General features: G+C 47.4%; 1 protein-coding gene across 3 annotated transcripts in view; it reads right to left on the bottom strand.

Moving 5' to 3' along the window:
* The window catches only part of SLC6A20 (solute carrier family 6 member 20), a 90822-nt gene that overhangs the window by 32261 nt on the left and 37527 nt on the right, over positions 1-21034 (bottom strand). The window contains exon 1 of one of the 3 annotated variants that reach the window (XM_049716302.1): positions 9589-12046. The exons of 1 other annotated variant lie outside the window; for it this stretch is intronic. In XM_049716302.1, coding sequence (XP_049572259.1) covers positions 9589-9709 — 121 coding nt within the window. In that variant the 5' untranslated portion in view covers positions 9710-12046. Of the gene's footprint in view, positions 1-9588; positions 12047-21034 lie in introns of those variants that run through there. One more of the 3 variants, XM_004283841.3, reaches the window with a different exon arrangement.

Genomic DNA, 21034 nt, shown 5'->3' with positions numbered 1-21034 from the left:
GAGCTGTGAAGCCAGCTGCTTCCATCGGTGGGTCATTCTTGCTGTCATCAGCCACATTGCCACAACAAACACCTTTGACAGACACGTTCTTGACACACTGAGGCCCACACTGTCCCCAGGAAGGGCTTTACTCAAAGCTTCCTTTGTGCATTTCAGCTGACTTGACTTCCTGCAGCTCAAGGCATTTGAGTCCAGTCCTCAGTGGCGCAGGTTCCTGTGTTGGGTCCCCATCTGGGGAGGTCCAATAGCCACCTTTGGGTTATTTTTAGCACAAATCATGCAATTCTGAGTGACCTGCTGGATGGTCTTTTGTAGGTTAGGCCCCATTATATGCTTTCTTTTTTTTATGGCTGTGCTGAGTGGCTTGCAGGATCTTAGTTCCTCGACCAGGGACTGAACTAGTGCCCTTGGCAGTGAAAGCACCAAGTCCTAACCACTGGACCGCCTGGGAACTCCCCTGACTTTTGAATCCATTGTAAGGTGGCATCTCTCCCTAACGGACGCTATTATGAATGTGCCGCAGCACGGTGTCCAAGATGCCTCAGGGATCAAAACAATTCCTTGTGCACTACATTCCCAGCCAGCCGAGGTGTGGTCCAAGTGAAACTCCACTCTTCGGCCCTCACCTTGCCCTTTTCTGAATACACTGGCTGGTATTTTGACAAGTCTATCAATGGAAGAAGTGATTCTCTTGCCTCAGAGGAGATTGTCCCAGCGTCCCTTTTTTTTTTTTTAATCTCTCAAAATATTTATTTCAAGTAGAAACGGGGAAGACAACAACATGTAAAATAGTTAAGTAAAAAGCCTTGACAAATACACTCATTTGGTCATCAAAGTATAAAAAGCTGAAAATAATATTACATTAGGTACTTTGATTGAAAACAGTGTTACTCTAGTCAAGTAGGAAGCCCCAAGCGGTCCCCAACTAAGAGTTAAAGCTCGTCTCCCTATTCATACACACAGCCCTTAGACAAGCGTCATGTGTTTTTATCCAGAATGGTCCCCCCCCAGATCCTTATCTTTTTATTTGTGTTACTTATACGGAAATTATTCAGTGTGTTTGTGTGCTTTTTATAAATAAGTTTTTATTTTTCTGAATGTCACTAAGCAACCACACCAGCCTTGGACAATATCTGAATCATTTTTACAAAAGTGGAAAAAGCCAAATAAAGGGTCTCAGGTTAAGTGAGAGGCGAGGGTGGGTTATTAATCGATATGGAATAATTTGTTGTTTGATCAGCACAGTGACATTGCTGAACATACTTTGAAAGTTGGCCCCGCCTGATAGCAATCCATGTGGATGCAAACCTCTTGGTCCTAGAATCCTTTCTCAAAGGTATAAATGAGGCACAAAGAATCACTAGGAGAAGGATTAGTAAAAGCTGAGTCCTTGCCACGAGTGGGGCGCTGGCCAGAGAAAGTCAAGTCCTTGTACACCCAGTGGAAATGCAAAGTGTCCTGGTGCGTCTGTCCCCAAGGGTTGTCCCATAGGGCACATGTGAGTTGGTCTGGTGCAGGAGAGACAGACTTATTTGGATGAGGGGTACCCAGCATCCTCCGGAGAGTCAGGGGGGTAGAGCAAACCCTTACCACTGAGGCCACTGCAGCCTCCAGGTTGCCATCCTGGGTTTGTCAGCCGGTCTCTGCCCTTTCCTCCTGGGCCATCGTGCGCCTCCTGACACTGAAGGCGGCAGGGCTGGGCTCCTCCCTCCTTCTCATCTGAATTGGACTCATTGTGATAGAAGTGAATGGTGGCTTGCACGGGGAAACTGGCCAGCACCTTCTCCCCGGAACTCTGCAGATACTCTTGATGCTTAGAAATGGGTAAATGGGGATCCAAAGGTTTGTTGGTCATACCCAGCCTCAAGCTGGCTTCCGGTTCTGGTGGGGTCAGCAACCTGGAGGGTCAGGATCCAAGGTCTCCATGGTGTCTGGCTCTCGGTCGTGGCAGTGGTGGTCCCGGGGGACCGTCCCCAGGGCAGTGACAGATGCGTCCCTGCGCCTCCCGGGCTCCGGCCGCTGCCTCGGGTCTCATGGTGCCCTCGGAGCCCGCGCCCCTCCAGCGGCGCCCGCGACAGGCCGTGCCTTTAACCACTCGGGCAAGGGCGCTCACCTCCCAGCAACCCTTTAATGGGATTCGTGTTGGTCATGTGTTTCTGGCCCTCCCTGGGGTGCCGTTAGCACACACTTCTGGTCTTACCTTTTCATTGACCTGGGGAGGGTGGGGAGCATGGGGGAAGAGCTGTCTCCCTTCCTAGGGTTTTCATGAGCACCATCTGTAGGCTTAAAGCCTGCTCTGGTGGGACTCGGATGTCAAGCTGTTCTGGTGAAACACTTCACGGTGAGGTCTATCAGAAAGTTAATCAGCTCATTCCCCACTGTCAATTTCACCCGGGGTTCCTGTAGGGAATTAGGCACCTCAAGTCCAAGGGAGACCCTGGCCTCCTCATTCACCAGTGTTCCTTTCTATAGTATGAGAGGCTCTCATCTCTGTTTTTCTTCTTGTGTTTTAGCCTAGGGCAACCTGTTTTCCAATGTTCCTCCTTCTTACAGCAGGTGCACTGTTCCCACCTCAACGGTGACTTACCTCTCTCCCAACTACTCACCTTCAGGGAATTCAATGCCACTGCCAAAAAAGTGGCGTTTCATTTTGCATCTTCTTTCTTCTGTTGTTGTTCCCTGTTGAACACTTTATTTTTTTCTTAATTTTATTTTATTTATTTTTGGCTGTGTTGGGTCTTTGTTGCTGTGTGCAGGCTTTCTCTAGTTGCAGCAAACGGGGGCTACTCTTCATTGCAGTGCACGGGTTTCTCATTGCGGTGGCTTCTCTTGTTGCGGAGCGGGCTCTAGGCATGCAGGCTTCAGTAGCCGTGGCTCCCAAGCTCAGTAGTTGTGGCTAGCGGGCTGTAGAGCGCAGGCTCAGTAGTTGTGGCGCATGGGCTTAGGTGCTCTGCAGCACGTGGGATCTTCCCGGACCAGGGCTCGAACCGTGTCCCCTGCGTTGGCAGGTGGAGTCTTAACCACTGCGCCACCAGGGAAGCCCTGTTGAACACTTTAAAAAGCAACATCTACCAATTGAGAAGGGTTCATTTCAAATGAATCCTCTGATTTTTTCAACTTTCTCCTGATATAAGGCACTTTGCCCTCCGTAAAAAAGGTCAAATTTACAATTCTAATATTTTCAGGGGCCACACGATCTGCATTAGTATAATGTCTATAGGCCTGATAAATCTTCTCCAAGAATTCGGAGAGGTCTTCATTTGTTTTTTTGCTGAATTTTGTTCAACCTCTTTTTGCTTTGGCTCCCCTTTTCAAAGCCCTGCCAAGATGCACTGATAAGTAATGCTCTAATAAGTGCAGTCCTCCCTCATTGGGTTCCAATTTGGTTCAGCTGTTGGTACTGCCAAGTGGGTTCAAGTGTAGGAGAGCTCCCTATAAAGGAGGGTTGCAATTTTTTCAAATAAACAAGGCTGAGAAACCCAGCTGGCTGGCTGTTGGCATTTAGGCCCCCTATGAGATAACGGGGTAAGGGAAACTCCTGCCCCGGGAGCAGCTCCTCACCCCAACTGGGTGCCCTGTCGGGTCTTAGATGGCAATACCATACCAGGCCCCTGTGCCCCAGGAACTAACACAGGATTTTCTAGTTGATCCCTAGAAGGAGGGGCAGTCCCGAGCTCAGCTGGAGGAGTTAAGGTCTGAAGCAACCTATCCTCACTCTCATTCCTTTTTTTCTCTTATTTTCCCTGATGTAACAGCACAAATACTTGCACGTAAAGAATGTCATCGTTCTTCCCCACTTCTTCACAGAAAAGCCACCATAAAACCATAAATAGCAATTAATCATCTCTAACAATTAAAAGGATGCCTTTTTGCCTTGGCATCAGCCAACCGGGAGGAATTCTGGGCTGGGGTTTTTGGTGATTTTAGGAACCAAGTGGAACCTTTCTCTTCTCCCTGGGAATGTCCTACAGACAGGTCTTCCTCCCCCCCTTTTCTATTCCTTGCCTCCATCTGACATCACTAAGAGTTTTAAATATCACAAAATTGATTTGGCTGTAAATAGAGAAAGAGTACCAAACAAAATGAAACAAAAAACCCAAAGAACAAACAGAAAATCTAAATAAACCCTCAAGTTTGGTCTTGGGGTTTTACATATACCAACAACACAGGAGACCACAAACGACGTAATTAACACAGCAAGGGTAGCAGTATACGGTGCACAGGTCCCAAGATAACTCTGCCTAAACCCCTTGTGGAGTTTCTAACAAGTACTGTGGCCACACAATGTTACAATAAAATATCATCATCTTCTACTCATAGGTCATGGCTGTAATCAGATCACTTATCCAAAACACACCTCAGAGGACTTTCTTTTTTTTTTGCGGTACGCAGGCCTCTCACTGCTGCGGCCTATCCTGTTGCGGAGCACAGGCTCCGGACGCGCAGGCTCAGCGGCCATGGCTCACGGGCCCAGGCGCTCCGCGGCATGTGGGATCTTCCCGGACCGGGGCACAAACCCGCGTCCCCTGCATCAGCAGGCGGACTCTCAACCACTGCACCACCAGGGAAGCCCCAGAGGACTTTCTTTAGGGATAGTTGAAACATTCTCCATTTTTAAAGGCAGAAATTCAAAACAAACAAAACACAAATGGCACATACCAACGCTAGCATCCAAAGAAGCAAACCAACCGGGTAAAAGCCCAACAACTCTTTCCTCTCTCCAACAGGGTACCCCACTCAAATACAAAACAAACTGGCTTATTTTGGAGAAAAAGCCCCAAATGGAGAGGAAATAAAGTTTCCGGCTGTACGCACCGGAGTGACTTACCCTACCGTATGGAACCCGTCGGCTCCCAAATGTCAATTCCTTGTTCCAATTGCCTAGCACTGGGGCAGCCAGTGCCACTTTGGGGAATTTTGAAGGGCAGATTCTCTGGACAAGTGGTCCCCAGCAGCTGCTAGGGCCTTACCGGAAAATTCCCCAACCCCAAATTTGTTACCGAGTCCAAGCTTGTACTGCACGACAGGCCAATAAATCTAGAGATGAGCTGCTGGGGGAAGGAATAGTGACTTTACTCAGAAAGCCAGAAAACTGAGAAGATGGTGGATTCGTCTCCCAGAGAACCATCTTGCCTAATGAATGCCTTAGCATTCAGGGTCTTTTATACTAAAGGGGAGGGAGTAAAGCCAAGCATTTCCTGGTTCCGGTCAGCCTGGGGTGGGGGGGTGCGGGGATGCAGCCATTCACAGGTGAGCCTCGTCAGGATGTTTGCTGTGAGCTAAACAAAGGTATTTTAGCTTAATGCTCCTTACCTGGGCGCCAGGGTTCCCAGAGATGGGCCATTATGTATAATTTAAGCTTATAGGCAACATCCCTTTACTGATTAACTTGTGATAGAATATAAAGGTTCTTCCTTATTACAGGCCCAGCCTAACCCCAACCTAACCCTCATCACATCTCTGCCTCAGTCCCGTGTCCACCCTACATGCGCCTGGCACATGTCAGGAGCCCAGGAGTGTGGCTGTCACCAGGAATGAATTTGGAAATCCCAGGATGAGCAGCAGATATGGCACTCCCGGGGACATTTTCTGACGGCTGGGACCCAGCCTCTTGAGCTTACTTTACAAATTGTGTTTGATACTTTACAACCTCTGAAACTCAGGTTTCTGTTCCATCCAGGAGCACTGTAGAAACACCAAGGGCCAGAGACTGAGCACAACACACACATGCACACACTACACAAGGGAGCAGCCGTCGTGCTGCCCACCCGTCCATCTGTGGACTGGCCTGGTGTGGCTCAATCCCAGGCTGGGTGCTGCCCCGAAGGGCTGTGGCTCCAGGCATGCCGGGGCTGGCTCACACCAGCTCTCAGGAGCTGCACATCTCCTCCCAACCCCACATTCCCAGACATTCCACTGGTTAGTCTGAACTTGGCCACAGTGGGAGTATTTACACCATGGTCATCAGCAAATGCTATAAATTAGGTCCTGCTCCTCCCTCCAAAAGCCAGTTGTTCTACATTATTGGCACCCCACCGCCTGCCTCCCAGCAGCTGGTGGTCTGGGGTGGGGGATTCCTCTAAAGTGTGGTCCATGGACCAGCAGCATCCATTGGCATCACTTAGGAGCTTGTCAGAAATGCAGAATCCTGCCCTCCCCCACAGTTCTCCAAATCAGAATCTCTAGGGGCGGGGCCAGCAGTCTGTAGTTTATCAAGAAGCTTCGGTGGGCAAAGTCTGAGATGCAATGACCTAAGCACCAGAGAGGAGCAGAAGGGGCTTTGAGGAAAAGTGTCATTGTCCCACTGCCTAGCCAGGTGTCTTCTGACTGCCCCTCTTTATGGGTTAAATATCATACAGAGAAAATTTAGGGGAAAAAAAATCCACATTTCCATGAGCCACATCAGTGTTCTCATTCTTCCATGTTTCTCCCATGATTTGAGCACATTTATATAAAAGTCAACAGCAGGTGCACTCATTCTCCACATGTTGGTATACAACACATTTGCATCCCAGTTTCTTCCTGAACGACCACGGCCTTAGACTTTGACTTGGTCTCCAAGGCCTGCTGACTATCAAGCACAGATTTTGTGCAGTTCCTTCAGCTGCCTTTCCTTTGTTCTAGCGTCGGGTGCTGGCACCTGGAATGTAATCTTCAGAATTAACATTCCTGGTGCCGCCTGGCCCACAGAGCAGGAAGGAAGCCTCATGGGAAGGAGCACGGACCCCTAATCCTTTTTATTCTGGGAAGTATTTTGGCGCAGCCTGGGTCTGCGGTTTATAAACAAGCTCTTTGCTGGCTGGCGGGGGGCTGGGTGGTGGAAGCCAGGGCTCTGTGTAGAGGGAAGTTAGATGCCCCTCTGGGGCCTTTCATGATGCGGTTGGTTACCTGTCAGGTACAGAACGGGAGTGTAAACAGAAATCACTTAATGTAGGTGACACTGTTGGGCAGTGAAAGGCTTGGGAAAACCACCAGCACCCCTGCCTCACGAACTCTGCGGCTTTTCATAACAGACATGGCTTCTTCATGCAACAAATATTCATTGGGTGCCTCCTCTGACCGCACCACTTCACAGAGACGGGGCTAGTGGGCGACAGAAACTCTAGAACAAAGTGCAGGCCTTCTGCCCAGGTGCTGGAGGTGCCCCAGGCTAACAGTGGCATCCCAGTGGAGGAATAGCTTGGGCAAAGTGTGGAGGTAGAGAGTGGTCACTCACTAATGGACAATTGTTCAGAACAGCTGGCAGGGAGGGGGGCTGCGGGAAGATCAGTGACAGGAAATGAGGTGGAAACAGGGGCAGGTGTTAGGTGGTCAAGTCCTTACCAAGCCAGGATAAGCTGTTTGGTCTTTGTTCTGTAGACACTTATGACTGAGAGGACGCCACCCACCTAACCTACATCTGTCCATCCTGGACCCATCCATCCCATCCATCTGTCCATCCATGGACCCATGGAGTCCGTCCCTCCACCCACCCACCAATCCATCCTCTCCCCAGTGTCCATTTGCTGGTCAACCATCATCCATCCATCTACCTTTCCACCTATCAGCTTAAGTATACTCTGTACCAGGCACAAGATTTCTTCTTTCTTTTCCTGGGTCTTGAAGGTCTTGCCGTTTCCCTAGCAATTTATATATACAGTTGACCCTTGAACAACACTGGGTTTGAACTGCATGGGTCCACTTATACGCAGACTTTTTTCAGTAGTAAGTACTACAATACTATATAATCCCCAGTGGGCTGAACCGCAGATATGGAGGAACTGTGGATACGGAGCGCCAACTGTTAGTCATATGCGGATTTTCAGGGATTTTCAACAGCGTGCAGGATGGACGCCCTTCACCTCCATGTTGTTCGAGCGTCAATTATATTCCACCTCAGAACTACCCCACCTTAACAGTGACCACCTGCAGACTACTCAGGTAATGCTGTTGTTAGAAATAAGGAATTAAATAGTCACGTGACAGCAAGGCTCACCTGGCCTCATGTTTGGGAAATGTGTAGCAGGATAACGGTATCGTGGGTAGGTGTGCTGAATGCCGAATGATGTGGAAATCTCATCCTGACAAATAATTCTTCCGAAAGTCAGTTATGAAGCTGTTGGAGCATATGGGAATACACGTACTTCACATACTTATGAGATAGATAGATATATATATATATGCCTTTCAAATTAAAAAAAGGAGTTAGAGGATTAAGAATGCACTATTTTTTTAAAAAACTGTACATTAATCTTCTGTCAAGTTTTTTTTTTGAGCTGGGAGGGGTGGGTGAGAGGGAGGGAGTAGTGTTTTATGTTGGTCTTCTTGAACAGGTTAAACCTAGTAAATACTTTGGTCTAACATCTTTCATTGTCCTCTATGGTGGAAAAAACCACTCACGCTGAGTACAGAAGACACCACAACACACACACACACACACACACACACACACACACACACACACACACAGCCAAAGATAACTATTGTTTTATTCTCTTTGGTATGTTTTTGTTCATTCTCTTTTCTCTGCATACTTTAAAACATAATTGAGATCATCCATTTTATACAGCTTTGAATCTGACTTCCCTCCCTCCATTTAATGTATAACATGAAAAAATGCTCAAATACATTTTTTGAAAAACCTTCTTAATGGCTTCCAAGAGCACCACCGCGTGCATGTTCCATAATTGATGGAACCAATCCCCTTTAGGTGAGGGCTTAGGAGGTTTCCCACGCCTGGCTCTTATTAAAAGATGGAGGCTGTCCTTCTACTGTCTACCTTCTGTCAGAACTATTTTCTTTATGTAGAGTGCTAGAAATAGAATAACTCAGAAAAAAATTTTTTTAATGCTGAGACTTCAATCTCTATTGCCACATTGCCTTCCAAAAAAGCACTTGACCCTCACTGAGGTTCTCTGGCATGTCACAGAAGGCGTCTCCAGCTCCCTGGAAGGTATGCGAATGCTGTGTGGGTGCGTTGCTGTCTAGTGAGCGCACTGTGACGCTTCAGAGGAAAAATCTGTAAAAAACCAAAACAAACGAACAACACTGCAATAGAGTGATTAGCCTTCCTGCCTACTGTGGTCCCAAACCCAAATCAATCTTGTGATAAAAAATTTAAAGAAATAGCTCAAAATCCTTTTATGCTGAGTTTCAAATCATGCTGCCAGGAATGTTTCTGATCTGAAAGTTGTATAATGAGTTTCTGTTGAACAAGACAATTTCCTGCTGTCAGACCCCTGCCATCTCTTCTCCCGAGGGAGGAAAATAGTGTACCCCCCACCCCGTGCCTCCTACTGCTCACAGAGCCGCAGCCTGACCAACAAGGGTGACAAGGGCGTGCTGGGGGGCTTGGCCGCCCCGGGGATGGGGTCGGGGCTGCAGAGGGCTCGAGAAGGCGCTCTGGATAAGAGCTTCAGCTGTGGACTGAGATGTCCTAGGTCCGATTCCCGCCTCTGTGACTCTGGGCAAATCACTTCGTTCTCTGAGCCTCAGTTTACTGGCACGCAATATGGGGCTAACCCCAGCGCGCACCCCCAGGCCACTAGGCACAGAAGGCGACCCCGCGGGGTCTTGAGGGGACTGCGCAGCCCGGGCGTCGGCACTCACCTCCGCCGTACATCTGGCACAGGTAGGGGAAGCGCCACACGTTGCCCAGCCCCACGGCGTACGAGATGCAGGCGAACACGAACTGCAGCGGGGTGGCCCACAGCGGCCGCTCTTCGTCCATGGCCCCGGAGCTCGGCGCGCGGCGCGCTCGGTGCGCGGCCGCCAGGAGCGCCGTCCCGCACGGCTCGGCCTGGGGATGGCCCCGCGCCTCTGCAGCGGCGGCTCGCCCGCTTTTTAATTGCTAATCTCATTAACGGCGCTCGCGTCGGAGGGGCGAGGCTGGTAAATGGATGACGGCGAGCCCCACCCCGCCGCCGGGCCGCCGCGGCCGGGAAGGCACCCGAGATTGCGCCGTACAGGATGGCGCCCGGGCCCCTCCAGCTCGACGTGGGGTCTGGTGCGTCGGCTGTGGAGCTCCTGGGAGTGGTCAGGTTCCCTCGAGCACCTACCCAGCATTTACAGAGTGCCTACTGTGTGCCAGGCTTTGTCTGGGGACAGGGCTGTGAACACCACAAACATCCCCCACCCTCCCGGAGCTAACATTCTGGTAAAGGGAACTGCTTAAATGAACTGGATGAAATAGCCCATTTTCAACTAGTTTTGACCTACAGAAAGGATAATTCCATATGGTTTACCCTAGTCCATATTTAAGACAGAGAGAGGCAAGGAAGGCAACTAAGGCAAAGGGGTTAGCAGTTCTAGGGGCGGGGGGGTAGGCTGGGGTGGTCAAGGAGGGCTTCCCAGAGGAGGGGACTTACACTTACCCAGAGACCAGAAGGAAGCAAGGGACTCCCCCCACCTCTCCAGCGGAAGAGAAGTGATCCAGGCAGCCATCTCCTTCCATTCACAGACAGGTTGTGTGTGCCTACTGTGTGCAGGGCCGGGAGTCTGGCTCTGTAGTGCAGGATGGGGCCAGGAATCAGGTTTCGAACAACCACTGTGGGAGATTCTACTCCTGGGGCCAGAGATTCTGGTTCACTAGGCTCGAGCAGGTGGGGGCTAAGAAACCTCATAGTTCTACCAGCCTCTCAGGTGATTTGGTTTAAGGAGGTCGCTAGAAACGACTAAGTCAGGTGATTTGGGAGTGAAGCAGGATCTGGCTTTGAATCTCAGTTCTGCCACCAACTTGGCTGTGTGACCTTGTACAAGTCATTTAACCTCTCTGAGCCTCTGTTTCCTTATCTATAATGGGAACAAATATTTTCCCCTTCCATGAGTTCATGTGAGAATTAATTGAGAATTTAGCTTACTATCGGGCACATACTAAGTGCTCAACAAAGAAGTCATTACTACAGGCTGAATGAATAACACACTAATGACATACTTTGAACAGTGCACCTGGTACAGAGTAAGAGCTAAGAAAATACTTGATAAATAAGTAAAATTAAAAGGAGATGAAAAGCAGAGGTGCCAGTGGGAATCTTAGTTGATGCCAAAATGAAATCACCACTGTGGCTCAACCCCTGGTTGGACTGTCCCAGGAGTTCCTGCCTGGCTAGCGGCACAGGAGAAAGCGGGGTGTGCTGAGGAAGATAGGGGCTCCTCAGACATACCACCTGTCCTCGACCTTCCTACCTCCAACAAGCAAAGGAGAAAAAGTTCTCAATGCAGCAGGGGAGACGATTTTGATTTTGAGACTTCGAATTCTAGGGAGTGTTTTTGTTTACCCCTCACCTCCTCCCCAGAGGAACCCACTATCCTGGTTTCTATCCCAGAGGTCAGTTTCAGCTGCTCTGACCTCTACAAAACTGAACTCATGCAGTATGTGCTCTTTGCTGCCTGGCTTCCTCGGTGGGATTTACTCACATTCTGGTGTGCCGTGTATGATGTCCTTTATCCCTGCCCCCTAGGGGTCTGAGGTGTGAACATACTCGAGTTCATGGCTGAGGGACGTTTGTGTTGTCTCCAGTTTGGGACTGTGATGAATAAAGCGTTACTGAACATCCTAGTACGTGTCCTTAGGTGCATGAATCCACTCATTGCTGGGAACTCCGGGCCATCAGGTAGGTATGTGTGCACCTTTAGTAGACATTGCCGAACTGTTTCCAGAAAGGTAGTACCAGGTTACACTCCCGAGAGTTTCAGTCGCTGTGCATCCTCACCAACGCTTGTCATTGTTTTCAAAGTTCCACCCGGTCTTGTGGGTGTGTAGTGATAGTTCGCTGTGGCTATTAATCTTAATTTCCCTAATGCTAATAAGGCTGCATACCTTTCCATAGGCGGATTGGGTCATTTGCATACCCTCTTTCATGGAGTGCCTGTTCAAGTCTTTTGCCAGCTTTTAAATGGCTTGTCTGTATAGTTCTTTATATATTCTGAATATGGGTCCTTTGTCAGTTTTATGTATTACAGATTTCTTCTCTCAGCTGTGAGTTGCCTTTTTATTTTATCAGTGGTGTCTTTTGATGAACAGACGTTCTTAATTTTAATAAAGTCCCAATTTACCAATCTTTCACCTTAGTCTTCTCCTTTAGTTTTTTTTAATGTCCTTTTAAGAGATCCCTCCCTTACCAACTCCAAGGTCATGATGATATTCCTGATAATTAAAATTTGTGGCAAAATAAGTCTCAGAGACCCACAGAGAGGGCTGCCTTTTAATGCTGTCGAATAGTAAAGAAGGCATGTTGCTGCCTCTAGCCATCCACCTGGCATGTTCTTGTTCTCATAAATGACTTTTCCCTAGACAGTACCTGGCTATGTGGCTGCATTTCAGACACTGGCCACCTTGGAGAGATGCCCAGCCTGTTACCTGGAAGAGGAGGTGGCTTGGTGTTTGTTGGTTTGACATAAGCAAGGCCCCTCTTCGATTCCCTCCCCCAGGGATCAGGCCAGCACCTCTGTCCAGTCACACTGGCAGACTCCCTGGGAGCCTGTTCATGCTGTGAGGCCCTGGGTAGGGCTGTGGGTAGCACAAGGAGGCATCCCTGTAACAGGACTAAGTAACACCTCAGGCCTCCTGGTAACATCCCCACACTTTCCTGAACCCCATCTGACAAGACTCTAACCTGACAAGACCCATTGTGCTGCTGTGGCTGCTAGCAGAGGACAGAACAGGCCTGGGTGGGTGTGCTTGCCCAGGGAGCCAGCAAAGCAGGGGGGTGGACGTTAGTGGTGGTGGGCTGGCAGATGGCTAACAACTGGCTCTCTGCGGCAAGAGCTCTGATATGTAGGTTTACCAATTTCTATGGTGTAAATATTCCCACCACAGCCGATTCCAAGCTACCAACATGGTGTCACTGAACATGGAGTTGGGAGAGAAGTGCAGTAGCTCACCGTTAAACAGAACGTCCACCACACATATGCAATGATACAGATAACCTCAAGAACAGAGCTAATAGCGTAGAAAATAATTAGGAAGTGGTGGGCTTTGAGTATTGACTACCTCTGTTTTAAATAATTTGTTAGTTCATATAACTTAATTTTTAATAATGGCTGTGTTTACGGGACTTCCCTGGTGGCACAGTGGTTAAGAATCCGCCTGCCAATGCAGGGGATGCAGGTTCGGGCCCTGGTCTGGGAAGATCCCACATGCCGCGGAGCAACTAAGACCGTGCGCCATAACTACTGAGCCTGTGCTCTAGAGCCCACGAGCCACAACTACTGAGCTCTCGTGCTGCAACTACTGAAGCCCATGCGCCTGGAGCTCATGCTCCGCAACGAGAAGCCACTGTAGTGAGATGCCCGCACACCCCAACGAAGAGTAGGCCCCCGCTCGCCGCAACTAGAGAAAGCCTGTGCACAGCAATGAAAACACGATGCAGCCAAAAATAAAATAAATTTTTTAAAAAAACACGAAAAAGAAAAGAATTCTTTTTAAAAAAAAAAAAAAAGGCTGTGTTTAGCAATCAAGTCACAAAATTCCTGAAAATGTACCAGGTGGCACTCACCAGCCTGTAGGTGCTGGCCCAGCACTCTACAGGGACCCAGGGCTGGGGAAGCAACTTCTGTGTGGCAGGGGCGAGGGGAGCGAGTTCAGCTCTCAGTGGTCAGGGGCCCAAGGGCAGCAGGGTTTTCGGCTTAGCTAAGCCCCACCCCAAGTGCTCCCCGGGGGCCTCCACTAGCAGTGAGGAAGAAATCTTCCCGTGGACTGGCCTGTCTAGTCTCACTGTGCCACGTCACGCAGGACACACTCCCTGAAGGATAGGCCAGCCTGCCCGAGTCATCTAATTTAGGGAAGAGGGTGGAGAAAGTGGGGATGGCCCCGACTCGGCTGTGTGGGTGTGGGTCATGGCCCCGCGCCAGCGTTCCAGTTTCTCACCCACCAGCTATCGCCACACAGCTTTCAGTACGTGCTCACCCTAGTGATCCTGCTGTTACTTAATCCCCTTTCAGTGGCTCCCAGTTCCCCACAAGATAAAGTCCAAACTCCTCAGCCTGGTCTGGAAGGCTCTAGGAATTTTAAAAAATTGGGCCCTGAGGAATTTGACCCTTGCTTACCTAGGTTCCAGGAGAAGCTAGACTTTTCACCTCCCGGAAAATGCTGTGCATTTTTATACTTCTGGGCAGTTCCCTCAGCCAGGAACACCTTCTCCCTTCTTCACCCAGGAAAAGCCTGTCCATTCTTCTCGACCCAGATGGAATATTACCCTATTTAAGAAGCCCCAGCACCTCTATCCCCAGCCAGAATATATCACTCCCTCTCCCCTGCCCTCAAGCCTGGGTGTACATCTGGCTTCTAACACTTTCAGTGCTGCCTTGCCAGGAAAAGTGTAAGATACATGTCCCCTCTGGGCTGTGGCTGGTATCATGTCTAAGTTATCCTTTTTTCCCTAGTGCCAGGCGCATGGTTGAGTCTCACTGAAGTTAGCTGATAAAGGAGAAGCCTGCTGCAGAATCTGAGCACTTCAGTGTAAATTCCATAGCATCCAAGACCCCGAGACGTCCATGTTGCAGAAGGTTTCTTCAGGCATTTCAAGTCTTTATTGCCCACCTACTACTGTGTGCCAGGAGCCAGCTTGGGGACTTGAGGTAAAACCTCTGAACATGGCCCTCCCTTCCCTGCTCTCCAAGGCACCTGCTCACTCTCCCATGGGGAGCACAGAGACACACACAGTGCAAATAGGCGTGTGGAAGCCGCCAGGAGGAGGTTCTGCAGAAGAACACTGAAGCTGCTGTGGGGACTGGTCTAGCTCAGGTGGTGAAGATGAGGGCCCTCCCAAGAGCCTGGGGGAGCCCCTGCTCCGGGGCTGAGTGTGTGCACATATGTATGTGCATGCATTTGTGTGTGCCTGCATGTGTACATATGTGGGTGCATACATGCCTGTGTGTGTGTGTGTGTGTGTGTGTGTGTGTGTGTGTGTGTGTGTGTGTGTGTGTGTGTGTGTGGTGCTGAGGAGACAGTGAAACTGAGCAGGACCCTCTGAAGCCTTCCTGGGTACAGAAGTTCCTCTGTGTCCCCGTTTCTTGTTTGTAGAAAAAGGTTTTAGTCTCCTAGGCCTTCCCTGAGTTCCAAAGAGCAGGCTTAAGCAGTTACTAATTAGGGAAGTGAGGGCATGCAGAAACAAAGAGAAAGCAAATGGTTCCGTAGGAAAACCAATTAGTTCAGTGATAAAACAGTCTTAGTTTCCCCTCAAGAGACACACGTAACAGTCTGACGCATATCTTTGAGTTTTTATGCAGAAACTAAGACACCCGCCCAGGTGGAGGACTACATGCTGACTCCAAGACCCCAGACTGGGACCAGAGGGAGGGTTGATAATTAAGATTCCTGAAACACCAACCTGTTACCTCAACACCAACCAATCAGAAGAAAGTCTTGCACCCTGCAGCCCTCACCCCAAACACTGCCTTTAGAAACCCTTCCCTGAAAGCCATCAGAGAGTTAGGGTCTTTTGAGCATGAGCTGCCTGTTCTCCTTGCTTGGTGCTCTGCAAATAAATGCTGTACTTTCCTTCACCACAACCTGGTGTCAGTAGATTGGGTTTGTTGTGCAGCAGGTGAGCAGACCCAAGTTCAGTTCAGTTAAAGTTTTGGCAACCATGAAATGACAGCTGTCCCAAGTGGGCATCTTGCCCATGGCACATTGTCCCCTGGCTGGTGGTGACACTCAGATTCTGTCCAGCAGCTGCCTGAGCACCTTCGTCTCAGGGGCAAACCCTAGAACTTGCTGCTGACCAGGCATTGCTGACCCATGGTGCTTTTGGTTCTACGGTGAAGGAAACAAGGCTCTGGTCCTGGTCTCTTAGACACCTCTGGCAAGTGCCAGAACCTTGTGTGGGACATCAGGATATTCTTCCCTACTGGGTTGCCTTGATTGGAATTTCCCTTTTTTGGGAGGGAAAGGCATAGGACTTGATCGTCTGGTTTTGGGTGGAGTACTGCTTTAATTGGATTTTCCATTCTGGGTTGAGGAGTTCCTTGGCCATCAGGCACCACCTGAGTGGTAATTGGGAAACTCCCTGTTAGACCAAGGCTTGCCTGCGCCCCCATCTGGAATGGCAAGTAGGAAACCTTCCATTCTTGTGCTAGGGAACTGCAACCCTGAGAGGCCATCAGATACTGATCTGCCTGTTTCTAGTAATACCAGCCGTGTGAAAGAATAATGGGAAACCATAACTCTATTCCACCTTGTAGTCCCATATGTGGTGCTCCAAGGACAATGGTGCTTCAAGGACAAAGGACAACCCTGCCTGAAAAAGTGTCAGCATCACACCCCCTACCAGACTCTTAATCACCCTCCCCACCATGTTGCGATGGTTATGAAATTCCTGAGCCTACCTGGGTGACACCCACCTGGGTAACGGGACCTGACCCAAATAAGGAAAGGCATCTGCCCTGTCCTACTCCCACCCTATAGAAGGAAGGTATATGTGCCTCGACCAATCAGCAAACGAAATTTTCACTTGGACCATTCCTTTGTTTTCTGGCTATAAAAACTGATCAATAGCACATGTTCAGTCTTGACTCTCCCAGACTACTAGGAAGTCTGCCCGCTGTTCTGGCAGCAACCCTTCCCTCTAATAAATTCTATCTTCTTTACATTCTGCCTTATGTCTGGAAATTCTTTTCCAACCTGCATTCAGACCACAACACCCTAGGGTGTATTTTGCAAAACTGGGAGATCTTCAGCTATGCTCCCATGAAGGAAAAAATGATATTTTATTGTAATACTGCTTGGCCTCAGTACTCCCTGGGATCTGGAGAACAATGGCCCCTCAATGGTGCTTTAGATTATAACACCATCTTTCAATTAGAACTGTTTTGTAAAAGGGAAGGAAAATGGGATGAAATTGTTTATGTATAGGCTTTTATGATATTCTATCAATGTAAGCCTTTTGGAATTGGTTTGGCTTTTATCTTGGGTGTGTGCATGAGTGTCTTGGTACATTATGTCCAAATCCTGTTTTCTCTCCCTGGTTTTGACCCTCATTAAGGGGTCCTGGTTTTGGAGGAAACTCTACCTGTAGGAGAGGAAGAAAGTGAAAGGATTAATCATTCTCAGAGACATTCCTGGTATTGACCCTTGTTAGAGGGCCCTGGTTTTGACCATTTAGAGGGTCCTGGTAACTTGAATGTGGTCTAGACAGTCCTAGAAACTGATAGTTTAAATTTGGTCTTGAGTCTGATTCAGAGCAGGTAAGTTCACCTGGAAGTGTGAAGGTGAGTGAACGATATGTATTATTGTCTATTACTGTGGTTTGTTTAGACTGAACTGGCTATTTGAGAACTGAAGGAAACCACCATGAAAATGGCCAAAATGGGCTCTTTTGACATTCCAAAACTGGTTTTTGCATATGCAGTTAGAAGATGCTGGTTTTCTACGAGGAACTTATTTTTTTCTCTGGGTGCCTTTGAGATGTAAATGTTCTACCAGGGCTCTCAGGAACTCATCTTATCTGACCCTCTCCTATTCCTAAGACTGAAAAAAAAAAGGGGGTGGGGGAAGAGGCCTTTTAATTCAAGCAGGAAAACTATGAGATATCTGTGTCCACGTGGATGTATGTATGTCTGTGTATATTATAGATATGATGTCTTTACCTCCAGGTGGTATTATCAAAATTAATTTGTAAATTAGCTCTATTTAACTGGTTTAAAGGAAATTTAAGTGCTTATATAAATTCTTGGAAATATAAAGGAAACTGATCAGAATGAATTTCAGGTTCACATGATCTGGGAAATATTCAATATTGAATTAATATCTGGTATTAAAGTTAGTGTAGGCTTGTTGGTTTAATTGGTGAGGATGTCTTTAACATCATCAATATTGAGTATGGTAGTTTTATTGTACCTAGTCTAAATGTATCATTAATTACAATAAATATAAATGGATTAAATGGACCAGGTGAAAGAGACTATAAGACCAGAATAAAAAAATTCACACATACACTTACATGCCATTTACAAGAGAAAAATCAAACAAGATCACAGAAATATTTACAGTAAAATGATGAAAAGGATATAGCAGGATAACGTTATCCAAAAGAAAGCTAAGAGGAGCTGTATTACATCAGACAAAATAGACTTTAAACCAAAGAGTGTTATTAGTGATAGAAAGAACATCTATCACTAGAAAGATGTAACATTCTGAAAGTTGAATACAATTAGTAAAATAGCTTCAAAAACCAGGAAGCAAAGAGTGATAGACTACAAGGAGAAACTGACGTATCTGCTATCATGATGGAGATTTCTGCACTCCTCTCTCCATTGTCGGTAAAGCAGAAAACAAAAAGTAGAGAACAAGGAATGGAAAATGATAGATTATTAGAATAAGAGCCAAATGGAACTTTTAGAAATGAAAAATAACTGAAATTAGAAACCCAATGAATGGGTTTAAAAGTGGATTAGACACAGTTGAGGAGAGATTTGATGAACTCAAAGATATGTCATAAGAAATTTTCTGGAACACTGCACAGAGAGATAAATAGGTAAAAAATATGAAAAGAAGTTAAGATATATAGACAAGCTATGCAGGGCAATAAACGCTTACCTAGAATTCTAGTATGAAAAGAGAAAGAAACTGAGACAGAGCCATACTTAAAGTTACTAGGAGCTGAGCATTTTCCACTATGGATTCATGCAGTCCAGTCAATCTTATGCAGGATTTAAAAAAAAAAAATCTCTCTATCAATCTCAAGATGCATCAGGATGAGGCTCCAGAACATCACGGTGAGCGCTTAATCCATGACACAGGTCTCACTGCAGAGGACTGTTTCATTTTGGGGATTTTGAAAAAAATAGAAAGGTAGAACTTAGGTCCTGGACAAGTAGAATAGCATATAATTTAGAAGAGTGATAAGAATTCAAATGTTCTACAGAGGTGAATAACTTTAGACTCTGTGATGGTATGCAAAGTGAACATTTCAGGGAGCTGATGCCAAATGCTTTTTATAGCTCTCCAGGATCTAATCAGTGTTCATATATTGCATTTCGTTGTTATGAATAGAGTTGCTTTTAGGACAGTTTTCCTACCTTTTAAATTTCATGATAATTGACTTTCTGAAGAGACCAGGCTAATTGTTTAAATTGCAGAATGTCCTACATTCAGGATTTGCCTGATTGTTTCATTGGGGGCCATTTAACACCGTTTTTTCCTCCTTATAACTTGCAGAGAACATGTTCAATTTAGTCTTTATATGGCATGTGTGATACATACTATAGCACTGTAAATGCACTTAGGCAATTAATTGTATTTGTTACTGACAGACTTTGGGAAAAAAATGAGTATGTAACCTGAGCTTGCGATTTACGTTCACAAAATGAGAGACAATACTGACCTTCTCCACTAAATTTAGACTATCTGGCACATCTAAGTGAGGCAGAATGCCCCTAGGATGGCGAAGAATCACTGGCTAGGACTGAAGTCCGGTGACCGCACAGAGCTGGGACTGGGGTGGCAGCTGCAGGCTGTGGCTCTGTTTCTAGGGCTGCTTCTGCTGTGAGATATGAAAAAACTAATGGGACACAGATTACTTTGATGGCAGATTTAAAAATGAGAGAAAAGAAAATGAGAAGTCTAAGGCTTGAAAGCAAAGAAGACTTAACCTAAAATGATAGGGAAATCATAGCATAAATGGTTTTTTTTTTTTGCGGTACGCGGGCCTCTCACTGTTGTGGCCTCTCCCGTTGCGGAGCACAGGTTCCGGACGCGCAGGCTCAGTGGCCATGGCTCACAGGCCCAGCCGCTCCGTGGCATGTGGGATCCTCCTGGACCGGGACACGAACCCGTGTCCCCTGCATCGACAGGCGGACTCTCAACCACTGCGCCACCAGGGAAGCGATAGCATAACTGTTTGAATTTGTATACTTTACTATTACTTACTGGTAAAAACTCAGGGCTTTGTGAGACTCAGAGTAAGGTTAAAGAAAATAATAAATTTAATATGCTGTGTCCTTTTGTCCACATGCCCACTTCCAAAGGACAGCTGTTTCAAGAAAGCAACCTGAAAGGCTTTTCTGTAAACGGATCCTTCTGTTGTCTGAAGGAACTCATTCGGGTAAAGAGCACCAAGTAGGCATTGTTTAGAAAGGCCCAAATGGAACAAACAGGCATTTTTCAGGTCAGAGGGAACAGATGCAGAAACAAGCTTATTTGGAAAACATTGTGGCTTCTCACCACGACCACTCAGCTGATCACCTGCGTTAGTAAGATCCAGCCACATACTATGAAAACACCGGCCTGAGAGCAGCGATGAACCATTCCGTACTTTGTGTTGGTGTTGGCTAAATTTATTTCTTCACCTCAAATATTTTTGCTGGGAACAAGCAATCAAGACCAACTAGAAGGCATAATCTGGTGGAGAAAAACAGAGCCCTGTGAAAATATTTTCAAGGGTCAGAGTACGCCTGGGGCCACGCTGTCTCAATTAGTGACCCCCAAAGGAGTTTCACTGTGTCCTGCTGTGCTGTTTTGTGCCTGTTCTCTCATTTCATAACAGGAGAAGCCCTATGAATCTCACTCTGCCAGAAAACGCACATGCTTCGTTTCACAAGCTCAATAGCTCAAATTACACTGGATTTCTTTCACCTGTCGATATGCAAAATGTGGTCTCTGGCCCAGAATGGGCACCACTGGGGAGCCTGTGAGAAATGCACTCTTGGGCCCCTCTCCAGGCCTCCTAAGTCAGAACCTATGTTTTAGCAAGACCCCCAGGGGATCTGTAGGAAGGTTGAAGTTTCAGGAGCATGCTGGTTCTTCAACCTGGTTTCACGGCAGGATCCTCTATGCAGATTTAAAGCACAGATGCAGGATGCCAAGTGAGTTCGTTTAGAAGTCGCGTGGCATTTTCCACCTTTCAAATTTCTTCTCTAAAATACACTGAGTCAACAGAAAAAAGATCTTAAAGATAATTTTGTTGTATATGCAAACAAAAATTTCTCCTCCTGAACTTGAGGAGCTTGAAACCTTTTCCCTGCTTACCAAGGTGCCACATTGCCTGGATATAGTTCAAGGCCCTTGGGGAGGGATTTTGCTACATGGATTCCCTGCTGTATCACAGGGAGTGACATA

The sequence above is a fragment of the Orcinus orca genome, chromosome 10, assembly GCF_937001465.1.
Source record: "Orcinus orca chromosome 10, mOrcOrc1.1, whole genome shotgun sequence".
Lineage (NCBI taxonomy): Eukaryota > Metazoa > Chordata > Mammalia > Artiodactyla > Delphinidae > Orcinus > Orcinus orca.
Note: the sequence above shows the minus strand (reverse complement) of the source record. Positions and strands in the feature narration are given on the sequence as shown.